The 20,560-nt window shown below is 40.2% G+C and overlaps 1 protein-coding gene and 1 long non-coding RNA gene across 4 annotated transcripts in view; both read left to right on the forward strand.

The window, feature by feature from the left end:
- The first annotated feature begins 3,538 nt into the window (after positions 1–3,538).
- Positions 3,539–5,143, forward strand: LOC117451861 (uncharacterized). Of its 3 annotated transcripts, XR_011643738.1 has the most exons (5): positions 3,539–3,559; positions 3,850–3,986; positions 4,501–4,600; positions 4,743–4,856; positions 5,020–5,143. It is a non-coding gene; the product is annotated as an uncharacterized lncRNA (long non-coding RNA). The 3 variants fall into 3 exon arrangements; XR_004552730.2 differs by lacking the exon at positions 3,539–3,559 and having other exon boundaries at positions 3,574–3,986; positions 4,501–4,604; XR_004552731.2 differs by lacking the exon at positions 3,539–3,559 and having other exon boundaries at positions 3,577–3,986.
- A 2,667-nt stretch (positions 5,144–7,810) lies between these two features.
- Positions 7,811–20,560, forward strand: part of npffr2a (neuropeptide FF receptor 2a) — a 36,063-nt gene continuing 23,313 nt past the window's right edge. The window contains exons 1-2 of the mRNA XM_034091684.2: positions 7,811–8,011; positions 15,667–16,001. Of these exons, the coding sequence (XP_033947575.1) occupies positions 15,674–16,001 (328 nt within the window). The 5' untranslated portion in view covers positions 7,811–8,011; positions 15,667–15,673. The remainder of the gene's footprint in view (positions 8,012–15,666; positions 16,002–20,560) is intronic.

Below are 20,560 nucleotides of genomic sequence, written 5' to 3' on the forward strand. Positions count from 1 at the left end.
TGCGCTGTGTATTCTGTCTAACGGGGAGGAGACTTGTGTTTTTTTAACATGTAGCCTTTTCTTTGGAGTAGGGACGCCCCTTAACGGACTCAACGCTACTGTGCCCACCATTCTATAATTCCCCCCGCTCATGGCAGTCTCCCCTCCTTCTGTGTCCGATGCATCTGCTACTGTCATTTGCAATTTATTAGCGCTTTCGTCGGGTAGAGAATAAGGGGGAGGGGGCTGTGTAATCAGAGTACCTAAATTCGGGTAAAGGAGAGAGGAGCGGGTGGGAATAGCTGGGTTTTGTATGGGCCCCGTTTGAGATTTCTGCTCTGAGTTAGAGACACCCTTATTTTGCATTGTTGTATAATATTCGACTCGTTCCGCTATATAGTCAAGAATGTCTCCATCTGTAGGCACCTTCGTGTCTTTATCTTCATGTGTTTCTATGGGGCTTTGGATTGCCATTGCACCCGGGAGATTTTCGTCTGTGACGGGAGGAAGATAAATCCCAATCATTGCGAGGGCAGCATTGTGACAAATCCTCCTCAATCTATCTAGTGCTTGTATTTGTTTGTTCCATTTGCTACGGGCAAACCATCTGGGCTTCTGTTCGTTTAGGTGTGCAAGTTGCTTTACAATCTGTCTTTCATATAGATTCAATGCTGTGCTCAAATTACCGACGTTTTCATCATCTTCCACTCTATTCTCTGTTATCATCTTATCGTGTAGGAATCGGAGATCATTACAAGCCTTTTCTTTAGCTCCCTGTTTGACTCCACTTAAAATCAATCTCTTAATCTGTTCCCATTGCTCCCTGTAACTCCCTGGAATTTCAGAATTGTCTTTACTTTTCTGATGTTCCATTTTGACTTCGCTTTTTTTATCTGACTTAATTAAATATGTGTTCACTTGTATTAATATACTAGGCTATTGTCGTCGTTACTATTAACGTGCTTCCCTTCTTCAATACCGAGCAGCAATGTAATGAGTAAACTGTAAGGGTGTTACCCCCTTTCAGCCACTAGATGGCAGCAGCAGACCACAAATGAGCTTCACTCTTCTGAGTGCTTTGTGAATTGCTCACACAAGTATTTTAGGTAAAAATCACACAGATTTATTCCCCGTACAGTTTGTCCAGCTTTATAATGTGATGTTTATTTCAACAGGCAGACCAAACCATGAACAGTGCTTCAACACTCATAAGGAATGTGACCATTCCATGGAGCTTAAACGCCCAGGTTTCAGCGAGCCTTTTATCACACGTTTGCTTTTCAAATGAATGTTTACAGACAAGGGAAACGAGAGCCGGTCTCGTCACAATGTAGGTGACGTTTGCGTTCTCTCCCAAGGATTTAACATATAGCAGCCCGCTGGGACTTTAGCTTATTGGCCTTAGTCTGCTATTTACCCCCAGTTTTAAACGGCGGCTCGATCTGAAATATCGAGCGTCCAGGCTTTGTCGTGTAGGAATTTCACCTCACGACCCACGAACTGCACCGTTTCCACGCCACTCAGGAATAAACTACCTGAGATCCACGCCAAACTGCTTTATATCTCGTCACGCAGGACTCTCTGTCTACCTTGCGATCAACGTTCACGTGTTTTATATAACTTTCCTAACATGGTAAAATATGCATCGTATATTCCATTTAAACGTTTTGTTTTTTAAAAAACCAAAAAACACCGTGAAACGCCTACAGACAATCCTAATGTTTTAGATATACCCAATCACAGACAGTTGATTTTCATAACAGGCGTCTGGTACCTTTTGTCTTGTTGATGCAGGGCCCTGCGATTGTCTGAGGTGTTTGAAAGCGTTTGTTCCCGACCCAGTCTGGTCGTCAGAATCCTTCCACAGCTCTGTTTATTTGGCACGTCGGATCACCATTTGTTAGCAGATTGGGGTGGACTCCTAGTCCGCTTTCTCAAATCTCCGCGCGTCCCTAAACATGCTGGTTATTCTTACAGGAAGGAATTCACTGCTGCCAAGTAACCGTTAAACAATAATCCACTTTAATGGTAATATAACAATGCATTACAATCAATACAATCAATACAGTACAAATTAAATACAGTTTATCTGTGGGATCCCATATTTACCTGATACCACGTGTGCCAGCGAGAGGAAAGAGAGAGGGCACACAGCGTGGTTTCTGTCTAAATACCTCGCTTACAAGAGGAGGAGTTATCTGCGCCTCCCTTCCAGACCTCCGTGATTGGCTGCCCAAATTATCATCAACACCTCACATCTTAAGTTCCCCAATCCCAGTGGCTCAGCTTCATTATCACAGGGATCTGAGATGACTGTATGTTAACTCCTCACCTTCCCCCTCTTCCTTTGTCTTCAAAAAACCACATGTTCACAGGCCCAAAAACAGTTCACAGTTTTCTACCCAAATCATTTTCCCTTTTTAAGCTTCTTCATAGTTTGCATGAATACATACAAATATTCCCTTACAATGCACAGCGTAATTATCTATATTTTATCTTGGTTATTACAACCCATTTTGCTAGCATTGCCTGCTAGTTAGCTAGCGCGACTTCGTCAGCTTTGATTTGAAGGTAAGATTTCAGTAATGAATCGCTAGCAGCTTATATATCAATGATGCTGGGTAACTAACAAGCAGGATTTAGATTGATTATGTGTTTTTATTGTTATTTTGGTTTTTATCTGCTGAACCTGACCGTGTCAGCCATCCTTAGTCGGCTTTTTCTGTATGATATGACTTAACTGCTAGCACTAGTAGAAATGAGGTGGCGTTTGTGATAAATATTTCATTGCATTTTGGGATATACTAACATTTCATTATGTGACATGTTGACTGTACTTAGTTTTTTGTTGTACTGTTCCGTGTTAACTTATCTGTACTGTACAACTAGCCTAGCCCTACTTTTTAATGCTTGATGGCATGCTAGGATAGATTCCTTTGTATTGTAATATACACACTAATTTAATGATTGTTCTTCAAAGGTATTATTCAGTCTTAAAAATATAATAGCCTACTGAATAGGCTACTCTACAGCAGTGAATGAAGGATGAGCCTAAAACATGGTCATGCATCCAAAATGTTTATTTTTAAACAAAATAAACACTTTAAAAAAAATAATTAGCACTTTTTTTTTATTCAGCCTCATATGGCTGTTGCTGCTGCTGAAGGAGGGGGCTGCTGCTGGAGGCTGCTGACGGAGGACCGGGAATGGAGATGCCAAGTACATCGATGGCAACGAGTAAGGTGTTTGGCAGTGGCCTAGATGTTATGACCTTCGGTGCAGAGGTCTGTTGGGTCTTCTTTGCCTTCTTACTCTGACTCTTGCTGCCAAGATACCCTTTATGTTTATCCTTCCTCTCAGCCCTGATGCACTTTGATGCAATCCTTAACCTCAGCCTGATGTATGTTGAGAGGATTTTTTTCTTCAGGTCATGGCATGAGGGCAGGTTGCTGTCCAGCAACATGGCTTCTTGTTCCAGCTGTGACACTGCATTTGAGGACTCCATGAGGGAATCGCTCATCCTCACACGGAACAGCTGCTCCACGTTCTGAACCCGGGGGAAAACCTCATCTGATGGACGGTAAAGTGCACCCCTTTTAAATTATTTTAATACCAGCAGACCAGCTCTCTCATTTATATCCTGTAGTGCCACAACAGAACCTTAGTTGTATTGCTTTTTTCACGGTGTCTTTCCCCCACCGTATCCCACCTTTTTTTGATTGCCCAAGTGCTCTAATTTGGTCTGTGTTGAAGATTTTTTGAAACTTTAGATTAATCAAATTGTGTTTTTTTTTTTAATGCCGAATGAATCCTCTTCTGGTTTACCAGAGCCCTCTCGGCTCTCTTTCTTAGTAATCTCTCCCTTCTCAGTTGCCTCATTAGATCCTCCACGTGAGCCCGGTCACAACTGGCCCTTGGCAGTCTGGTCCCTGGAGCACCTGACCCTGGCAAACTGGCCTCTTCATAGCTGACCCCTGACTGACTGGTTCCTGGCACACTGATCTCTGGTAAGGTGGCCTCTTGATTGTCGGCCCCTGACATACTGGCCCCTGGCAGTCTGCTGACATCTGTCTCACTCTCTCTGTCTGTGATGTCCCTTTCATTCCCTTGGAACTCCACCTCAATATCTCCCTGAATCTCTGTAACAATAACAAGGCAATGGCTGTTATATGTGTATGCTGCCTTTACATGTGCACCTATTGTCATTTAAGGGTACACTATACTCCTATAGTGACATTCATCTAAGTTCGTCTATTGGCAATGTTACAGTATGAAGAAATCTGTAGATTATGTACATGTGGTATATGAGTCTTCAGAGAATCCCTGAACCCTGGTAGCTTTGAAGCTGTATAATCTGAAAGTTGCATTAGGAGTGTAGTCTATCCTTGAATTATATAACATGGGAAACATTGTTAGCTTCATATATCATACCAATGTTTGATGTGCAGTAATAGGTGTGGTCATTATTCCTGACAGCTGGAGGCATACTCCTTGACGTGAATTTTCTCCTTTTCGGTTTAGGCCGATGTATAAATACTGTTGGAACAGCATCTGGCCTCAACCTCAAATTTCCTCCTGATTTGTTGCCAATATATTGGTCGTCTTCAAAGTGTACCTGTGGGTAGGTAGGTTTGATCAGTTTCCCCTGCACACTTCAAATGTCATTGAAGAGTCATAATTCTCTACACTTGGAAATATGTCATGTCACCTCTGTGAACATTACTTACATGACAGAGTTTTCTGCTGTTGTTGTCCTCTGTCAGACACAGGTTTTGTCTGTTGACCATTGCCATCCATCTCTTCCTTCGCTCTACGTCCTTAGGGAAGCCATACATCCGGAACCCCTTCTCGGATCGATTAGAGCACCCAAATGCTATGTATGACAACTGATCTATTAAAATGCAATATAAACGAAAGTGCCATAATATTTATTGTGCTAACATTTTAACATGAATATTGCTATGTCCTCTGTTCAGTCGGCTCCCAGCTGTATTCTCTCCCATTATTCACCACTGTTCCTATTCTTGCTCTGCTTTTTAGGGCCCAGGAAACAGATGAAGAGGATGTCCCTTTCACAAAGGAACCTTCTTGTTTTTTTCAAAATGATTAGGCCCCTGGATGCCCTAGACTAGAGTTCTGTATTGCTTTTTTGTAAATAGTTGCTTTTTTGTAAATAGCTGTTTGTAAATATTTGTAAAATGCCCCCCCCCCCCCCCACCCACAATTGTTGTTCGCACAATTATGCTTGTGCGAACAACAATTGTGGGTGGGCGCTTATTGTGCTGCAGACGTTGAAGGACCTGAGTCTCCTGAGGAAATACAGGTGAAAGGTGAGGAGAGGTCATCGCTTGGAAGGTTTTATATCCTGTGGTGTCTCAACAGAACTTAATATGAATTGCTTTATTGTCTCGTCGCTGGATCACCTCCCCCTGGCAAGGTGGCCTCGTCATTTTAATTGTTATTGTTGACAAACCTGTTTGTGTTGCTCTGTTGAACAGGAGCTTCTGTAAATAGTTTTGTAAATAGTTTGAATATTTATCATAGTATCATTTTCAGTCTCCCACTCTCTCAATTTAATTTATCGTTTCTTTGCCCCACCATATATTTTGTTGTCCAAGGGCACTCATTTGGTCTGTGTTGAAGATTGTTTTACACTTTAGATTAATCAAAATTGTGTTTTTTGGCTGAATTAATCTTTTTCTGTTGAACCCTAACCCTCTTTGTTCTCCTTCTCATTCATTTGACTTTGTTTTGTTCTAACACACATCACTTTTTCCATACACTGTTCTTAATAAGTAATAGGCTACCAAGCTTTCCGTTGTCACCCTGCCTCTCCAAATGCAAAACTGTCAATAAAAAGTATGCAATAATGCAATTACAGCTGAAAAAGTACTTGGGTGTGTGTGTTTTTTTAATATATATATTTACTATTCAATAACGCAATCGCTGCTGTCTGTCTGTCCCATAGAAGAACATGACAGCGCAGCGCAACTATACTACGGACGTGACTGACCTGACAGTGACAGCAACATAGCCTGCTTGTGCTACCACACTTTCCCCTCAAAATATCGTTAAATAACTAAACTTGTAAATATTGCCAATCCATACAAAGTGTAACCACATCATGTAAATATGAAAGCAATCTTTAAAAAATAACAGCGTTGGTTTAATCTATGACTATTTTGACCATGTTTGTGCTGTTTTTGCCATAAGAGGCTTCTCAATACTCAAATTTCCCCTCCTCGACTCCCCTCCTCGACTCCCCTCCTCGAGACTTAGTCCCGCCCACAGGAGATGCGAGCGGAGGACCGAGGAGGGGAACCGGGGAAAGAGGAGGGGAAGCAGCAGACGTTTAAAGAAATGAGAACTCCTCTCCTCTGAGCGGTCATATTAAAGCGACGTCCGTTCATTATTACGTGGCAACAGCTGCATCAGCTGTCGAGTGTTTTGTCATATTTTATAATCTCTGTTAGATCAGCTGAACATTGTTCCCCCACATATTTACCTTGAATTCATTGAGAGTGCGGTATAATGAGACAATAACAGGCTACAGATGCGGACACACACACAAATATATTTATATAAATATATGCAATTTAAAGTATGAGAGCACTCTCATAATAACGTAACACAATCAGAGACTGGATATATCCCCCCCCCCCCTCTCTCTCTGGTCGCTGAAATGGGGAATTGAAATTACGGGCCAAAAGTTGTATTTGCAAGTATTAAAAGTAAGCAGAGGACACCAAACCAACTGAGACCTGTCTGTCCGCCGCATCTGCGCACACACTGTACCACACACACACCTACACACTGTACAGGACATACCTACACACTGTACCACACACACACACACACAACACACACACACACACACACACACACACACACACACACACACACACACACACACACACACACACACACACACACACACACACACACACACACACACACACACACACCTACACACTGTACCATACACACCTAAGCTCCTAAAGCATAATCAGGCTACAGCCGTTGTGTATTTTAGTATGTGAAGCACTAAATGTTCTTAGAAAAATATCGACTCTTTGTTTGTATATATCTACTAAACTAAAGCAAATAAAGAGAGTAGGTCTGTTATACTGAGTGATATTTATTTTACACACTGCTCTGCTTTCTGCAGGACCTCACAGCTGTTCTCACTGTAAACATCGCGTTGCGATGAGAGCAGTTTCTAAAATAATATCCAGGGGATGCATGCAGAGCTGTCATTGGCTGAGATAAGTCCGGCCGTGTGTCACGCCTCCACCGTTCCCGGAAATGCATCCGCGGAGGAGCCGTGGAGGAACCATCAGTGTATCCTCGGTTATAGCTCCTCCAGAGAGCCTCCTCGACGCTCGATCCTCGGTCCTCGGTGTGCATTTAGATAAATGAGACGTCCTTCAAAATGGCGCGCTGAAATTCATTTCCGGGTCACTACCGGAGGACCGAGGAGTCGAGGAGTCGAGGAGGGGAAATTTGAGTATTGAGAAGCCTCTATAGAGAAGCATTGCCACGGAAGTGCGTTTGGAACTATCCCGGCATACATAAACCACGTGACCGGCTGGCGGCGACATCAACGAGTGTCGTAACTCTTATATCTCTATGGCTCTGATATATAGTCTATGGTCTAAACTAATCATTTCAAAAAGTGGGGGGGACTTGTCCCACCATCATATAATGGCTGCGACGCCCATGCATTAGTCTATTCATCTACTTCTCATCCCACCCCTTTCACTCCCGACGTCATGGCATCAACATCGGACGTCTCCGACTGAAAATCCTCCACTCGCGCTCTGAGCGCATCCTGTAACACATCCATGAAGCGCTTCGCAGCGACGCACGCGACACCGGACTCATACTCATAGGCCTACTCTTTTTTAAATGCTCTGTCTGTGTGTTTCTTTCCCTTTCATCCACGTATGTTTCATTAAGAGGGAAGTAGAAATTGTTTACTTTTCTTTTCCTCGGATTGCGCAGCCTGTCTCCAGATTTGAAACCAACCAAGGTAAGACGAGTTAGTTCAACAGTATTTTGTGTTAAAACTGTGGATGTTTGTCGCTGAACATTCCATTTTCCCCCCTACAGTTTGAACGGTAGGCTACTCATTGTACAATCATCGTGAAGTGATTGTTATAGGTTATCGAGGCGCACGGCTTTCAGGTCATACAGTAGCGTCCTGTTCTCCATCCTGCCAGTTTTCTCCGCTTCGGTGCACAGATCATTTGGACGCAGGACAGCAACCTCTTTGTCCAGAAGTGGTCAGTCGTGTGAGTTATCTTTTGCGCACAGTCAACTTCTCATGTTTGCATCCTTTGCAAATGTACGCGCAAAGTTGACAGCAGAGGAGAACTAACATCGGAACAACAGCCCTGGGTACCGTTATTTTCCCATGGGCGCATGAGAAGTGCAGCGACGGTTAGACGCGCAATGTTGGCACACAGTGTGGTCCTGTCTGCCGGAGCAGATTGATGTGAAGAGGCATAGCTGCGGCACATGTCGGTCACTGGGGGCTGGAGGCTAAGAGTTGAGGTCGTGATGAACAGGAATATTGTCACCTTGTGGTGTTTTTTTTTTTATCGTGTGACTTGACCTGTTTAGACATTGCAATGTATATTGTATACATTTATCCTGTAAACGTCAACTGGCATTTGACCGTTTCCATTGTGAGAGATGCAGGTTGTTCAACTGGAAGCTGAGGAGAGGCTCGCTGAAAACACGCGCACACACGCACACATTTTTTTCCATGCATGCTGCAAGGGAAGGAGATTGTCTGAAATATAACGACACTGTAACAAAGAAAATATTTATTTAAAGTGGAAAAATATGGGTTTGTAGACCTTATTCTAACAGTTTCATGCAGTCTGCATTTCCCCCTGATATGTTAATTGAGGTTTATTTAAATCAATTATTGATAAGTCAAATACATAATTGGTAATGAAAAATATCGATTGTTGCATCCCTAGGTTATTATTGGTTTGTGTCCCTTTAAAGTATATCGTGTTTATACATCTCGTAAGAGAAAAACAGCACTTCCAAAAAAGGTAAAATGTCATATTTGTGATATTTTGCAGAACATGGTTTCTGTGGACCGTTGTGAACCAGCACTGTTTGCAATTTTAGATAGCTGGGTCAACTTCAGTGCAATCATTGTTCAGCAAGTATCTCTCCAGATAGTATTTGGATATTAAGCACTATTTCTAAACACATTTTGCCTCAGTGGTTATGATGCCATTTAACATGTTCAGTTTACATGGCTCTTCCACTATTTCATTCCAGATGTTTGCTACAAATCAAGATTATCATAGAAATCTTGATAATTCTGCTGAAGATTAAACATTTCCATTTTGATTAGCATCTGTCCCCTGAGAATGTAATTTCCCTCATGCCTCTCCCACCACCTTTAGACCTTTATTACTAATGACTTCCATTCAAACCTCAAAATTACTCAAGTTAGCTGCAGGGGCAAAAACGCTACACGACTACAATTACTATCCGGCTAAACAAATAATGCAAATACACTGAGCGAAACAACAACATCCATCAGGGAGGGTGGATGCCCTTCTCTTGTTATTAATGGATACTAAGAAATAAGTCATTACTCATCCATTTACAGATTTCATAATCAAAATTTGCCAAACTGTGCTACACAGGACGTTAAATCAATGTTTAGTGAGACGGAAAGCAGTGGTGGAAAGTAATTAAGTATTTGTATGATAAGTGCTGTGTACTTAAGTAGAATTTCTAGGTTCTATACCTCACTTAAGTATTTTATTTTCTGCTAGTTTTACTTGTACAGTACTCCACTACAATTACAAGGGAAATATTCTACAAAAAATTACATTTATTTGACAGTTGAAGTTACTAGCTTCTCTTTCACATAAATAACATGTGTTTTACGATATATATATATCGTATATATAGTGTGTATATATACTGTATACACACACTAATTTACCCCAGGGGCGGTTCTAGGGGGAGGGCAACAGGGGCCAACAAGTATTCAAATTATGTTCTACATTGACACATTTTAACATAACAAAACCTTAAATGTATTTGTTTGTGATAAAAACAGGTAATATACTATAATATAACACTTTCAAAAGAGCCATTCTGCTTAATGAGTAATTATTCTTAAGTAAACGATAGAGTTGCCTAATGCATACAAATACACAAAAGCACTCACAGGCACATACACTCTAGAACACTATATAAACCTTAAACAAACATACAACAACAAGAGTTTATGGAGATAAAGATAGAGATTTTAAATTTGATGTAAGGACAGATGTTCATTTCTGATGTGAACATGTCATCTGGAACTATCCGTCACACCAGGTTCATTGCAGGGCTCAGGTATCAAGATTTAGGAAAAAGGTAATGGGAAGTATGTGAAATGTGATTAAACCGCACAATTTCTCAATCATCACGTACTAAACAAATTGAATACTGTGAGCGCTCCACATCCTCGAGGTATAGTCACACATTTACTCTCTGAAATAAGAAAAGAAATCTCATGCATCATATTGGAAAAATTATAGTCTCTGCTGGAAACCATCACAGCATAACATATTATCATAGTGTTTTTCTATAAAGGTATTCAGTTACATCAAAACTTTTTTTTCATTCTCATGATTACGAAAAAGATATTTATCAGGGTCTTGGGAGATTTTAGCATTAGGCAGTCCTATATGTCCATTTTAGTTCTCTCTTGCTGCTTGATGCTTACACATTCAAAGTCTCCTTCAAAAAGCAAGGAGAAAATCATTGACACAGAAAAACACCACAAATGTGTGTCCACATAATGTAGCAAACTTATTTTGTCTCAAAGTAAACAAGCTGTGATCAAATGTCTCAGTAAGTGTATAATTGTTGTCCTAAAAACGTCTAGTTCAGTTATTATGCTCCAAATATCTGGAACAAACTCCCAGAAACCTGCAGGTCCGCTGCAACTCTTACTACTTTTAAATCCAGGCTGAAGACTTTTCTTTTTGTCGCTGCTTTTAATTGAACTATTCATATCTTAAACTGCACTGTAACTTTTATCCATGTACTTTTTCTTGTAATGTTTAATTGAACTATTTATATTTTAGACTGCACTGTAACTTTTATCCATGTATTTTTCCTTAATGTTTATTTGATTAGCTTTTATTTTTTAATGCTTAATGTCTTTAATTTTTTTTTTTTTTGTAAAGCACTTTGAATTGCCTTGCGTTGAAAAGTGCTCGATAAATAAACTTGCCTTGCCTTGCCTTACCTTCCTTTCAGCGTGCTTAAAATCCTTAAATACAAACTGCGTCTCAGATACACAACCTCACACACGCCTGCATCTGACATTCCATAATAAGCCCTTTAATATGGCACATTTAAGAGCTCTGAAAATCTTCACTTCCTTTAATTAGCCTCCGCCTTTGTCCATTGCTTCTTCAGTGTTCAGCTCCTCCCCACAAAAGGAAGCAGCAGTAAGCTTAAAGAACGATTTTCCCGTGGGTGATTACATTATCAGAAAAAGTGACAGAGCTATAAACAATTAGTCTACCCAGAAGGTCAGCATGACATAACACACACGTTGTTCCATCTAGCTTCTGCTATTGTCTTCAAGCATCCCCATAATTCAATGGATATCACACACATTTATAATCAGACATAATGAGCAGGATTCATAATCACAACAGCTACTTACGCTGATGCAGATCAACATCCCACAACATCACAACATCCCCTAATTCCACTTCAAAAACACTTGTACACCACAGACACAGCTGTTAGGGACCGAGATCGTGTCTGCCTTTCCGGACCCATTTTGTTCTCCACTTGCAAACAACAGCCATTTACTTTTTTCTGGTATGTGTCACTTTCGAATGGTGCTAGAAGGGAGTCAGACAGCAGATGGTGTTTCCAAGGACTACTGAGAATACTGTCAAAAAATAAATGGTCATGTAAACAGCCTTTTGGGATTCCTGAAGAAGATTTCATGTTGATTATTTTTACTGTAGTCGCCCTTTGTTGATTTGCAGTAAGTGAGAGATGGTAATGGTTGATTTTTCCACACATGTGACAACTGCAGACTAATGCAAGTGATCAAAAAGCAACCCAATGAATTCAAACCGACAGGAGAATGTAGGAGGTCTGTCTTAAGGCACTTACATGGTTCTGAATCATAGTATTGAATGAGGAATATGAATATTTAATAATCTCAAAAAGATGTAAGAAAATACCTGATTTAAGATGAATGTGTGAAATAAGTTGTTTAAACCAAAAATTGGACGATAATCCAATGATATTTGATTCCCAATTATTACAATAAACCATAGAAAACATGTATTGTTAATAAATAGCCTAAAAGATTATTCAATGATAAAAAAAAACCTTTTGACCAATGGTTTTACCAAAGAAAATGTTTCATCGATTTCTTGGCAACCAAGTCTTTTTTTCGAGGGAAGATGCCAAAGATTCTCTTTTCAATTTATAAACATGTCTGAATTGTACTGAGTTGGTACTTTTTCATATTACATTTTCAAAGACTCAATATCTTGTTGTCACCTTATGCTTTGGACATTTTGTAGCTCAGGCAACAAATAAAAAAAAATAAGGCAGATCAATATATTGTAAAAATCATAGCTTCAGTTTCAGTTTCTTTATTTGAACAGTCATTAAAACTCAATCCAAAAACAGAACAAGGCACTGGTTCCTGAAGAGTGAGAAAACAGATGCAAATGCGTCGCTGCCTTCTTGTTTGAGGATCTGTCATTGACTTTGACATTGCTCTGAGTTCACAGTAATCTCTCAAGACCAAACAACCTCACTCTGCTGCTAACTCTGCTCTCTTCACCTGCAAGTAGCTAAAGCCCCTACTCTGAGGGCTGTTTAACATCATTTTGGGGAGTTTAGAAAACCAAAAACCAAATTAAAAGTAGATGAGGGCAGCTGAGGGTAAGTAGGCCCGTCATATATCCCGCCACGTCCCCTTCTCTGTATAAAGCAGCCAGTGCAGTCGGATTAGATGAATAGCCATTTTTGTATGTGCTCTACCAATTGGCTTCGCCTTACATTAATTAAGATTAACACGTCAGATTGTAAGGGAGTTGATTGGATACTTGATGACTTTACTTTTGGCATTATCGTTCTGATGTGTAGCCTACGATATTTTTTTCATTATGAAACACGAAAGAGCTGATGTGCCTGGTTTCCATACAAGCGCTGGTGATATGATGAATTATGCACACTCTACATATTAATGGAAATGATGGGACAATGTCATATAAGTGCAACTAAAATTAGCTGCACTACTCAATATTTTAGAGATTTTAATTGTAATATTAGCAATGGATCAAATGACTACACGCAATTTGAAAAGGGCGCTCACGCTGGTGCGACCTGGGAGCAGCTGTGTGTGTCATGCTTTGTTTCTCTGTCAGGCCTTTCATTCTTTGTCATTTTTTACCAAGCATTCATTGAGAGCCTTATTTGTTTTTCTTTTATCTGCTGGTTCCATAGCCTTACACTGAAAGACAGGAACAGCCTGAACAGCATTGTTAAAACCTGCTCCAAGATCATCGGCGTGAAACAGAGAGACTTAAATTCCTTCTGTAACCAACAGATTCTGCGGAAAGCAGAGAGCATTCTGAACTCTCCAGGTCATGTACTTTCACATGAATTTCGTCTGTTGCCATCAGGGCGTAGATATGCTCGACCTGCTCAAAGGACTAATCACTTTTCTAAATCATTCATCCCTTCTGCACTCAAGCTTTTAAATTATTGAAAAGGCTTTTAACTTGTTGTGATGCTTTGAACTATTTATAGTGTAAATTGGAATTATCCACATCTGTGCTCCCGGGTGTATCTGTGTGTTTTCTTCTTGTATGTTCCTGCCTGTGTACATGACAAACTGCTGCTCATAACCAATTGCCCCTTGTGGGATTAATAAAGTTGTTGATTGATTGATTGATCTTTGGACTCTGCAGTTTGCCTCAGCATGGGTAGTCCCAACCAAAGCTGCAGGAAAGTGACTATTTGAGTTGAAATCCATCAGGTGGTCAATGTTATTAGTAATGGGGCTGCTCTAGCTGTGTGAAAGATTCACTTAAACATTTACCAAATGAAACGTATAAAAGGGGATTCAAGGCCTTGCTCACTTCTGAGTTTGTACATCCTCCCTTCCTAGATGGATGCAAAAAGCATTTAACAAAATGAGACATCTTTGTCTCCGAGGCGTCATTTTAAAGTAACATTAATTAAATATGTTTGTCAAAGCTGCTTCGGCCGTTCATTGAATTGTTTTACCGCTGTTTGTTATGATCTGTAACATTAGCATAACAGCGTTTATGACAACTTATATGTTTACTTATAATTCAATTCACAAAGTAGCATAGATGTGGCAAGAATGTACGGATGCCATATTTTTATTTTTGTATTATTTTAATGACACATGCAAACACACACACACACACACACACACACACACACACACACACACACACACACACACACACACACACACACACACACACACACACACACATTATTTAATATATTCTTTAAGGTAAAGCACTACAACAAATTACTATACTATAAGACATATTTAAATTGATGAGTGATTTATAATATACACACAAACACATTGCTATCTTTATGACAACATGAAGAAGAATGAGTGCTGAGTGCAAAGCAATGTTCCTATTGATATTTTTAGATATAGATATTTTAGCAGCCCTTTGCACTTGTAAACATCATGTCAAGAAAATCAGTTGAATTGGTTGTAGCAGCATTCAACAGCTTTAATAATATCCAGTCGGAATGTTACGGAATTGGGTCAGAATAGCGCTGACAGTAAAGGGAAGTGTTTGATCCCACATTTAAATAAATATACATCTTGAATGCAGGTGCCCAAAACACTTAGATCCCTCGATCATATCTGCTCCTGGGACCCTTCTTGCTCCTCTGTCCTTGTGATAGATTTTAAGACTTGGGACGTCCTTAAAGATAATAGTGATGAGATTATAAAGCAGAACAAAAGCCGGAGGAGCTAAGAGGCACATCATTGAGAAATCAAAAATCCCATATGTGAGTGACTCTGATGCCTCAAGTGTTGAATAAAAAACTAAAACGTTTACATATATACATATGTATGTATGCACAGAAGCAAGATTACAGAAAAATGTATTGGTGTTCCATTTTAGGGTTTTGTCTTTTTCTTCATTATTTAAAGCTGACTTAAAGATGGGGTAGGTACTTTTGGAGAAACCAGCTAGAGTGCACTAGAACTTGAAAATACACAGCCGGAAAAAATCTGCCACTTCCTTACAGAGCCCCTCCTCCAACACACACATGACCAATGAGGGCACGAGATAAGTTTGTGCAGATGGAAGGCTGACAGGCAGGTAGGCCATCCAGTTACTTTAGCCGGGCCGGCTACAATGATTAGTCGTGCTTTTTACAGCGCCCCGGCTTCCACAGATGACATTTTTTTACGGATTTTTTGTCAAAGCACTTAAGATATTCATTGCTATCGGGACGTTGAGAGCATTCCATGGAATATAAAAAAAAGTGTATCTCGAGCCGGTTTCTCAAACTTACCTACCCCACCTTTAAATACTCTAATAGTCTTCAATATGGCCTCAGAAAATAAAGTGATTGACCATAAAGCCATCCCTCATTTCTTAGGTTTAAAATGAACAAAGGACTTGAGGACAACTTGACTCAACTCTATGACAACTGGACATTTTACAACTCCTCGGTGGAGTCCTTCATACCGAGGAACAACGTCACCTATGTTGGATTTTACCTGCACCGGCCGTCCACCGCATCCATCTTCATCGTGTCCTACCTGCTGATCTTCCTCGTGTGCATGGTGGGAAATGGAGTGGTGTGCTTCATTGTGCTGAGGAGCAAAAACATGCGGACTGTCACCAACTTGTTCATCTTGAACCTTGCTGTGAGCGACCTCCTGGTTGGGATTTTCTGCATGCCCACAACACTTCTTGACAACATAATTACAGGTGAGCAGAACCCTAATTTGAAGCTTTCACTGTGTTGTTGTTTTTGACGTGTTTAACTTTTCTCAAAGCAAGGAATATTAGCCAAGCTGGCTGTTTCATTGACAGTTCGCCGTTTCTACACAGATTGAAATGTGCTAACAAATAAAGGTATGGAGGCTGTGAAATTGGAACAAGCATTCATGGTCTTCGAAGGAAAAATCGATCGCCTGAATGTTTGTGTCATTACAACTAACAACAGGTCCAATTTCCCACTTGTCGAATAGGCTCATGTCCCATGACAGAATTCAAAAATAAGTGCCATTAACTATGTTTAAAGGAATGGTATGCTCATGACACTCATTTTTTAAAAATTATCATCCGATAAAACAGACCCGTCTCTGCCAGTCTCTCTTTTTTTTTTTTAATCCGATGACATTATCAGTGATTTTAAACTGATTATATACCGAAATAACATCAACACTGTGGGCGCCGCCATTTCCCGGACGTGACGTAATCCATGCGTTTGGTTTTCGAAGACACGTTGATCTCCATGTTATTTACTGTAGTTTCTCTATTCAAATATGCCTCACTGTATCGCGAAATATTGCCACAATTCGGATAGGAACAATCCACGGAATGCTCGGTTCCATCTGTTGCCAAAAGGTAAGCATAAGAAGTACATTCGGAGGCAGTGGCTAGCGAAATGTGGCCGGCCCGAACTGAGAGATTTACAGGCTCATGTATGCAGCGAACATTTCACATTTCCGGACGACTACTCTTGAGAGTATGATCAAACATAACATGGGATTTATGGAACAACCATTACTTAATGGAGATGCAGTACCATCGGTCTTTCTGGTGTCATCACCGACCAGGACACCAGTTCGGCCAGTTGAGAAATCGCCCTCTGCAAGTGTGAAGCGACGGAGGAGCAGAAGTAGTGCTCGGAGTAAGAATAAGGTATGTTATAGCGCATTTCCATTGCAGCGGCTAGCCCCGTTTTAACGTCCAGGCCAGGACAGTTTTTGGTGGCCTTTCCATATAGCGTAGTACCGGCTAGTGTGTATTTTACCCCAGTTTTTTCCGGCCCCATAAAATCGTGATTCTATGGCCAGGGACAACGAAGCTGAGTATGCTAAACTAGAGAGGGAATCGCTAGCAAGGGTGGTACTACATGCATACATATAGTATCTTATATCATCTTCCCATTATACACACATGCATTTCCAAACATTTGGACTACCTATGTTGCAAATGTATTATCTTTTCAATTTACACACGGCATTTATTGCACGTCTGTCCGTCCTGGGAGAGGGATCCCTCCTCTGTTGCTCTCCCTGAGGTTTCTCCCATGTTCCCTTTAAACTGTGGGTTTTCTTCGGAGGTTTTTCCTTGTACGATGTGAGGGTCTTAGGACAGAGGGTGTCGTATTGTCATACTGATATGTATGGATGAATTCCCCCATCCAATCTCTTCACATTGGTCAAAACTTGTTCCTCTGCTGACGAGTCAGAACTGAAACTCCACCATGTTTCCGTGTGTTGACAAAGTGAACGCATGGATGACGTCACGACCATCACGTGACTACTGAAAATGGCAAACATGGCGGCGGCCAGACGGAATATACAGGTCTTGATAAAAAAGAGCTATAAAATCATTATTTACCGGGGAATATCGCTGATTTCTTCAGGGTATGGTTTAAACATAACGTTTCACTAAATACTGAAGTTTTGATTAATTATCTAATGAGTGGACCATTCCTTTAAGACATTCATGGTACCATGAAGGATGCATACATTAAGTATTAATCTTCCCTCGTCAAATACTTTCGCTTCATGACAAGATACATTTACAAGCTAATTTCCTAATTACAGTCAGTCTCAGTTGAAGCGTAATGCAAAGACATACGCTAACATTCTAGAAAATCCTATCCACAAACATCTGTAATTAGCAGATATTTCGTGCTCTAATTATGTGCAGGACCAGAACTCACCCACACTTGCAAATAAAGGATTTATCAGCTCCAATACCTTGCAATCTGACGACGACGTGACGACGCTGAAGTTGGCTTCCGATTCAGAGCATCCGATTCGGCAGTTAAGGGGAAAGTTAAGGGACATTTAATTTACAGCGCTGAGCGAACGATCCTCCGTGTTTGAACCTCTTAAATCGCTGCATAGCCGATTTATTTGGACTGTATTACCCTAGAGGGTCTAAAGATTCTTTATAACCCAGTTTGAGATCTGTGAAACCTTTATTCTATTTGTGAAAATACAAACAAGGGAGATTTCAGTGCTTTTTTTACATGTAGACCAGATTAGACCAGGTCCTGATCTGAAACCACTAAACCTACACTCATCAAATCTGGACTGGATTATCCCAGAGGGTCTAAAGATTCTTTATAACCCAGTTTGAGATTTGTGAAATCTTTATTTTATTTGTGAAAATACAAACACAGGTGGAAGGCTGAGGTTGCTATAGCAGGCCAGGATCAGGATCAGAAAGTGAACCTCCCAGCTGGACAAGCAGGGCACAAACAGGACGACACTCCCAGTACCTGCCAGAGGACAGCAAGGCAGGGAACACAGACAGGCAGAAGGGGGGAGGGGTCATCACAACATGTTCTTTTGTTTTGTTTTATTGTTCTGTCTTTGTATTTAAGTATTCCATTAATGTATGTTGCATGTTTTAATTTGATTGTATTTACTTGTTTAAGTGAAATTTGTTTTGGGTTCACTTATAACATCTGTCCAGGGACAACAGATGAAAAATAGCCTCTTGGCTAACTCTGGCACATTTACAGGAATGTTAATTAATGTGCACTGTCCCTGTTAAACAAATGAATGAATAAATAAGTGTATGCTCCTCATTTAGGTGATAATTCTTTAGCTACAAAGTTTTCGTATCTTAAATACTTTTTCATAGCAAACAACAAAATGAAATAGATGTTAAAGGAATTCAGATTCATGAGATAAAGAAAAAGGCTAACCTTCAGTCTTTCATCCACTTTGAACAGCTTCTGCTGCTTTGTCCTAAAGCAAAATATGAATAGCAATTATTTTTCTGAGAGAGAAGACAGGATTACAATGAACCAACTTTCTCATACCATTGTTACCAAGTGTTATTTTCTAATCTTGTAATGTTTTTCACATTCCAAGCAAGTACTCAAGATGACATACTGTAATTAGGCAAACAAAGCTTGTTGCTAAAAGTACACTTGAACAATAGTTATAGACTATATTTAATTTCCTGTTGAAATGTTTTGCCTGTAACTGCAACTGTCCAGATTTGATGAGTGTAGGTCTAGTGGTTTCAGATCAGGACCTGGTCTAATGTGGTCTACATGTAAAAAAAAAAGCACTGAAATCTCCCTTTTCTGTATTTTCACAAATAGAATTAAGATTTCACAAATCTGAAACTGTGTTATAAAGAATCTTTAGCTTCCGTGGGATAATCCAGTCCAGATTTGATGAGTCTAGGTCTAGTGGTTTCAGATCAGGACCTGGTCTAATGTGGTGAAGATGCGAAAAAAGCACTGAAATCTCCATTGTTTGTATTTCCACAAATAGAATAAAGGTTTCACAAATCTCAAACTGTGTTATAAAGAATCTTTAGCCTCTCTAGGATAATCCAGTCCAAATAAATCGGCTATGCAGCGATTTAAGAGGTTCAAACACGGAGGATCGTTCGCTCAGCGCTGTAAATTAAATGTCCCTTAACTTTCCTCTTAACTGCCAAATCGGATGCTCTGAATCGGAAGCCAACTTCAGCGTCGTGCATTAGTGTATGCATGTACACACTGTAACCATGGCTGTGTATCACTACTAATTTCAGGAAACAATATTTCAATAGTAATTGCTTGGATATGAAAGATTCTCAGTGAACTCATGATGTAAAGTTTGCAGAGAACCCTGTGAGCTAGTGCATTCATACAAATATAAATGTTTACATTGAGAGTTGAGCACCAAGAAGTTGGAAATGTACTTCAATAAAATAGCATACTAGTGTTACATGACAAATCCCAGAGCTGCTAGCTTTGTTAATCCTTTGATGACCTTGTTCCCTAATCCCCAACTATGGTATTTGTCCTCTTCAGGGCTGCTTTGTGATCTGTTGAGACTTAACCTATTATGGAGTACCATTTCCACTACTAAAAGACATATTTGCTGGCATATGAACCTGTCCTTGAGACGTTGGTAGAATGATCTATTGTTTGGCTGCAGTTATCAGAAGTGAGGAAGGCTCAGAGGAGTTGAAATTGTGATCGCTGCATGCATAAATAAGAGCAGGGCACGTTGCGATGATTGGAGTCGACAGTTGGCTCTCAACAATACAAATCTCACAGCAGCGTTTCTCAAGGCGAGAGAGATCGTTGCTGAGAGTAGGCTACTGTGTACAGAAACAGCACTTACTTCATCTTTTCTGTTCAATAAAAACAAGGCAATAATGATTTAGGATGAACCAAGTCTGCCCTCAACTGTCTAAAATCTCCAGTGCAGTCAGCTGGGAAATAATCACAAAATAAAGCCTGCGAGCATGTCTCTTTTGTTAGCCTATAAGAATAAAGACAAATAAATTAG

Source organism: Pseudochaenichthys georgianus, chromosome 9, assembly GCF_902827115.2.
Source record: "Pseudochaenichthys georgianus chromosome 9, fPseGeo1.2, whole genome shotgun sequence".
Taxonomy (NCBI): Eukaryota; Metazoa; Chordata; class Actinopteri; order Perciformes; family Channichthyidae; genus Pseudochaenichthys; species Pseudochaenichthys georgianus.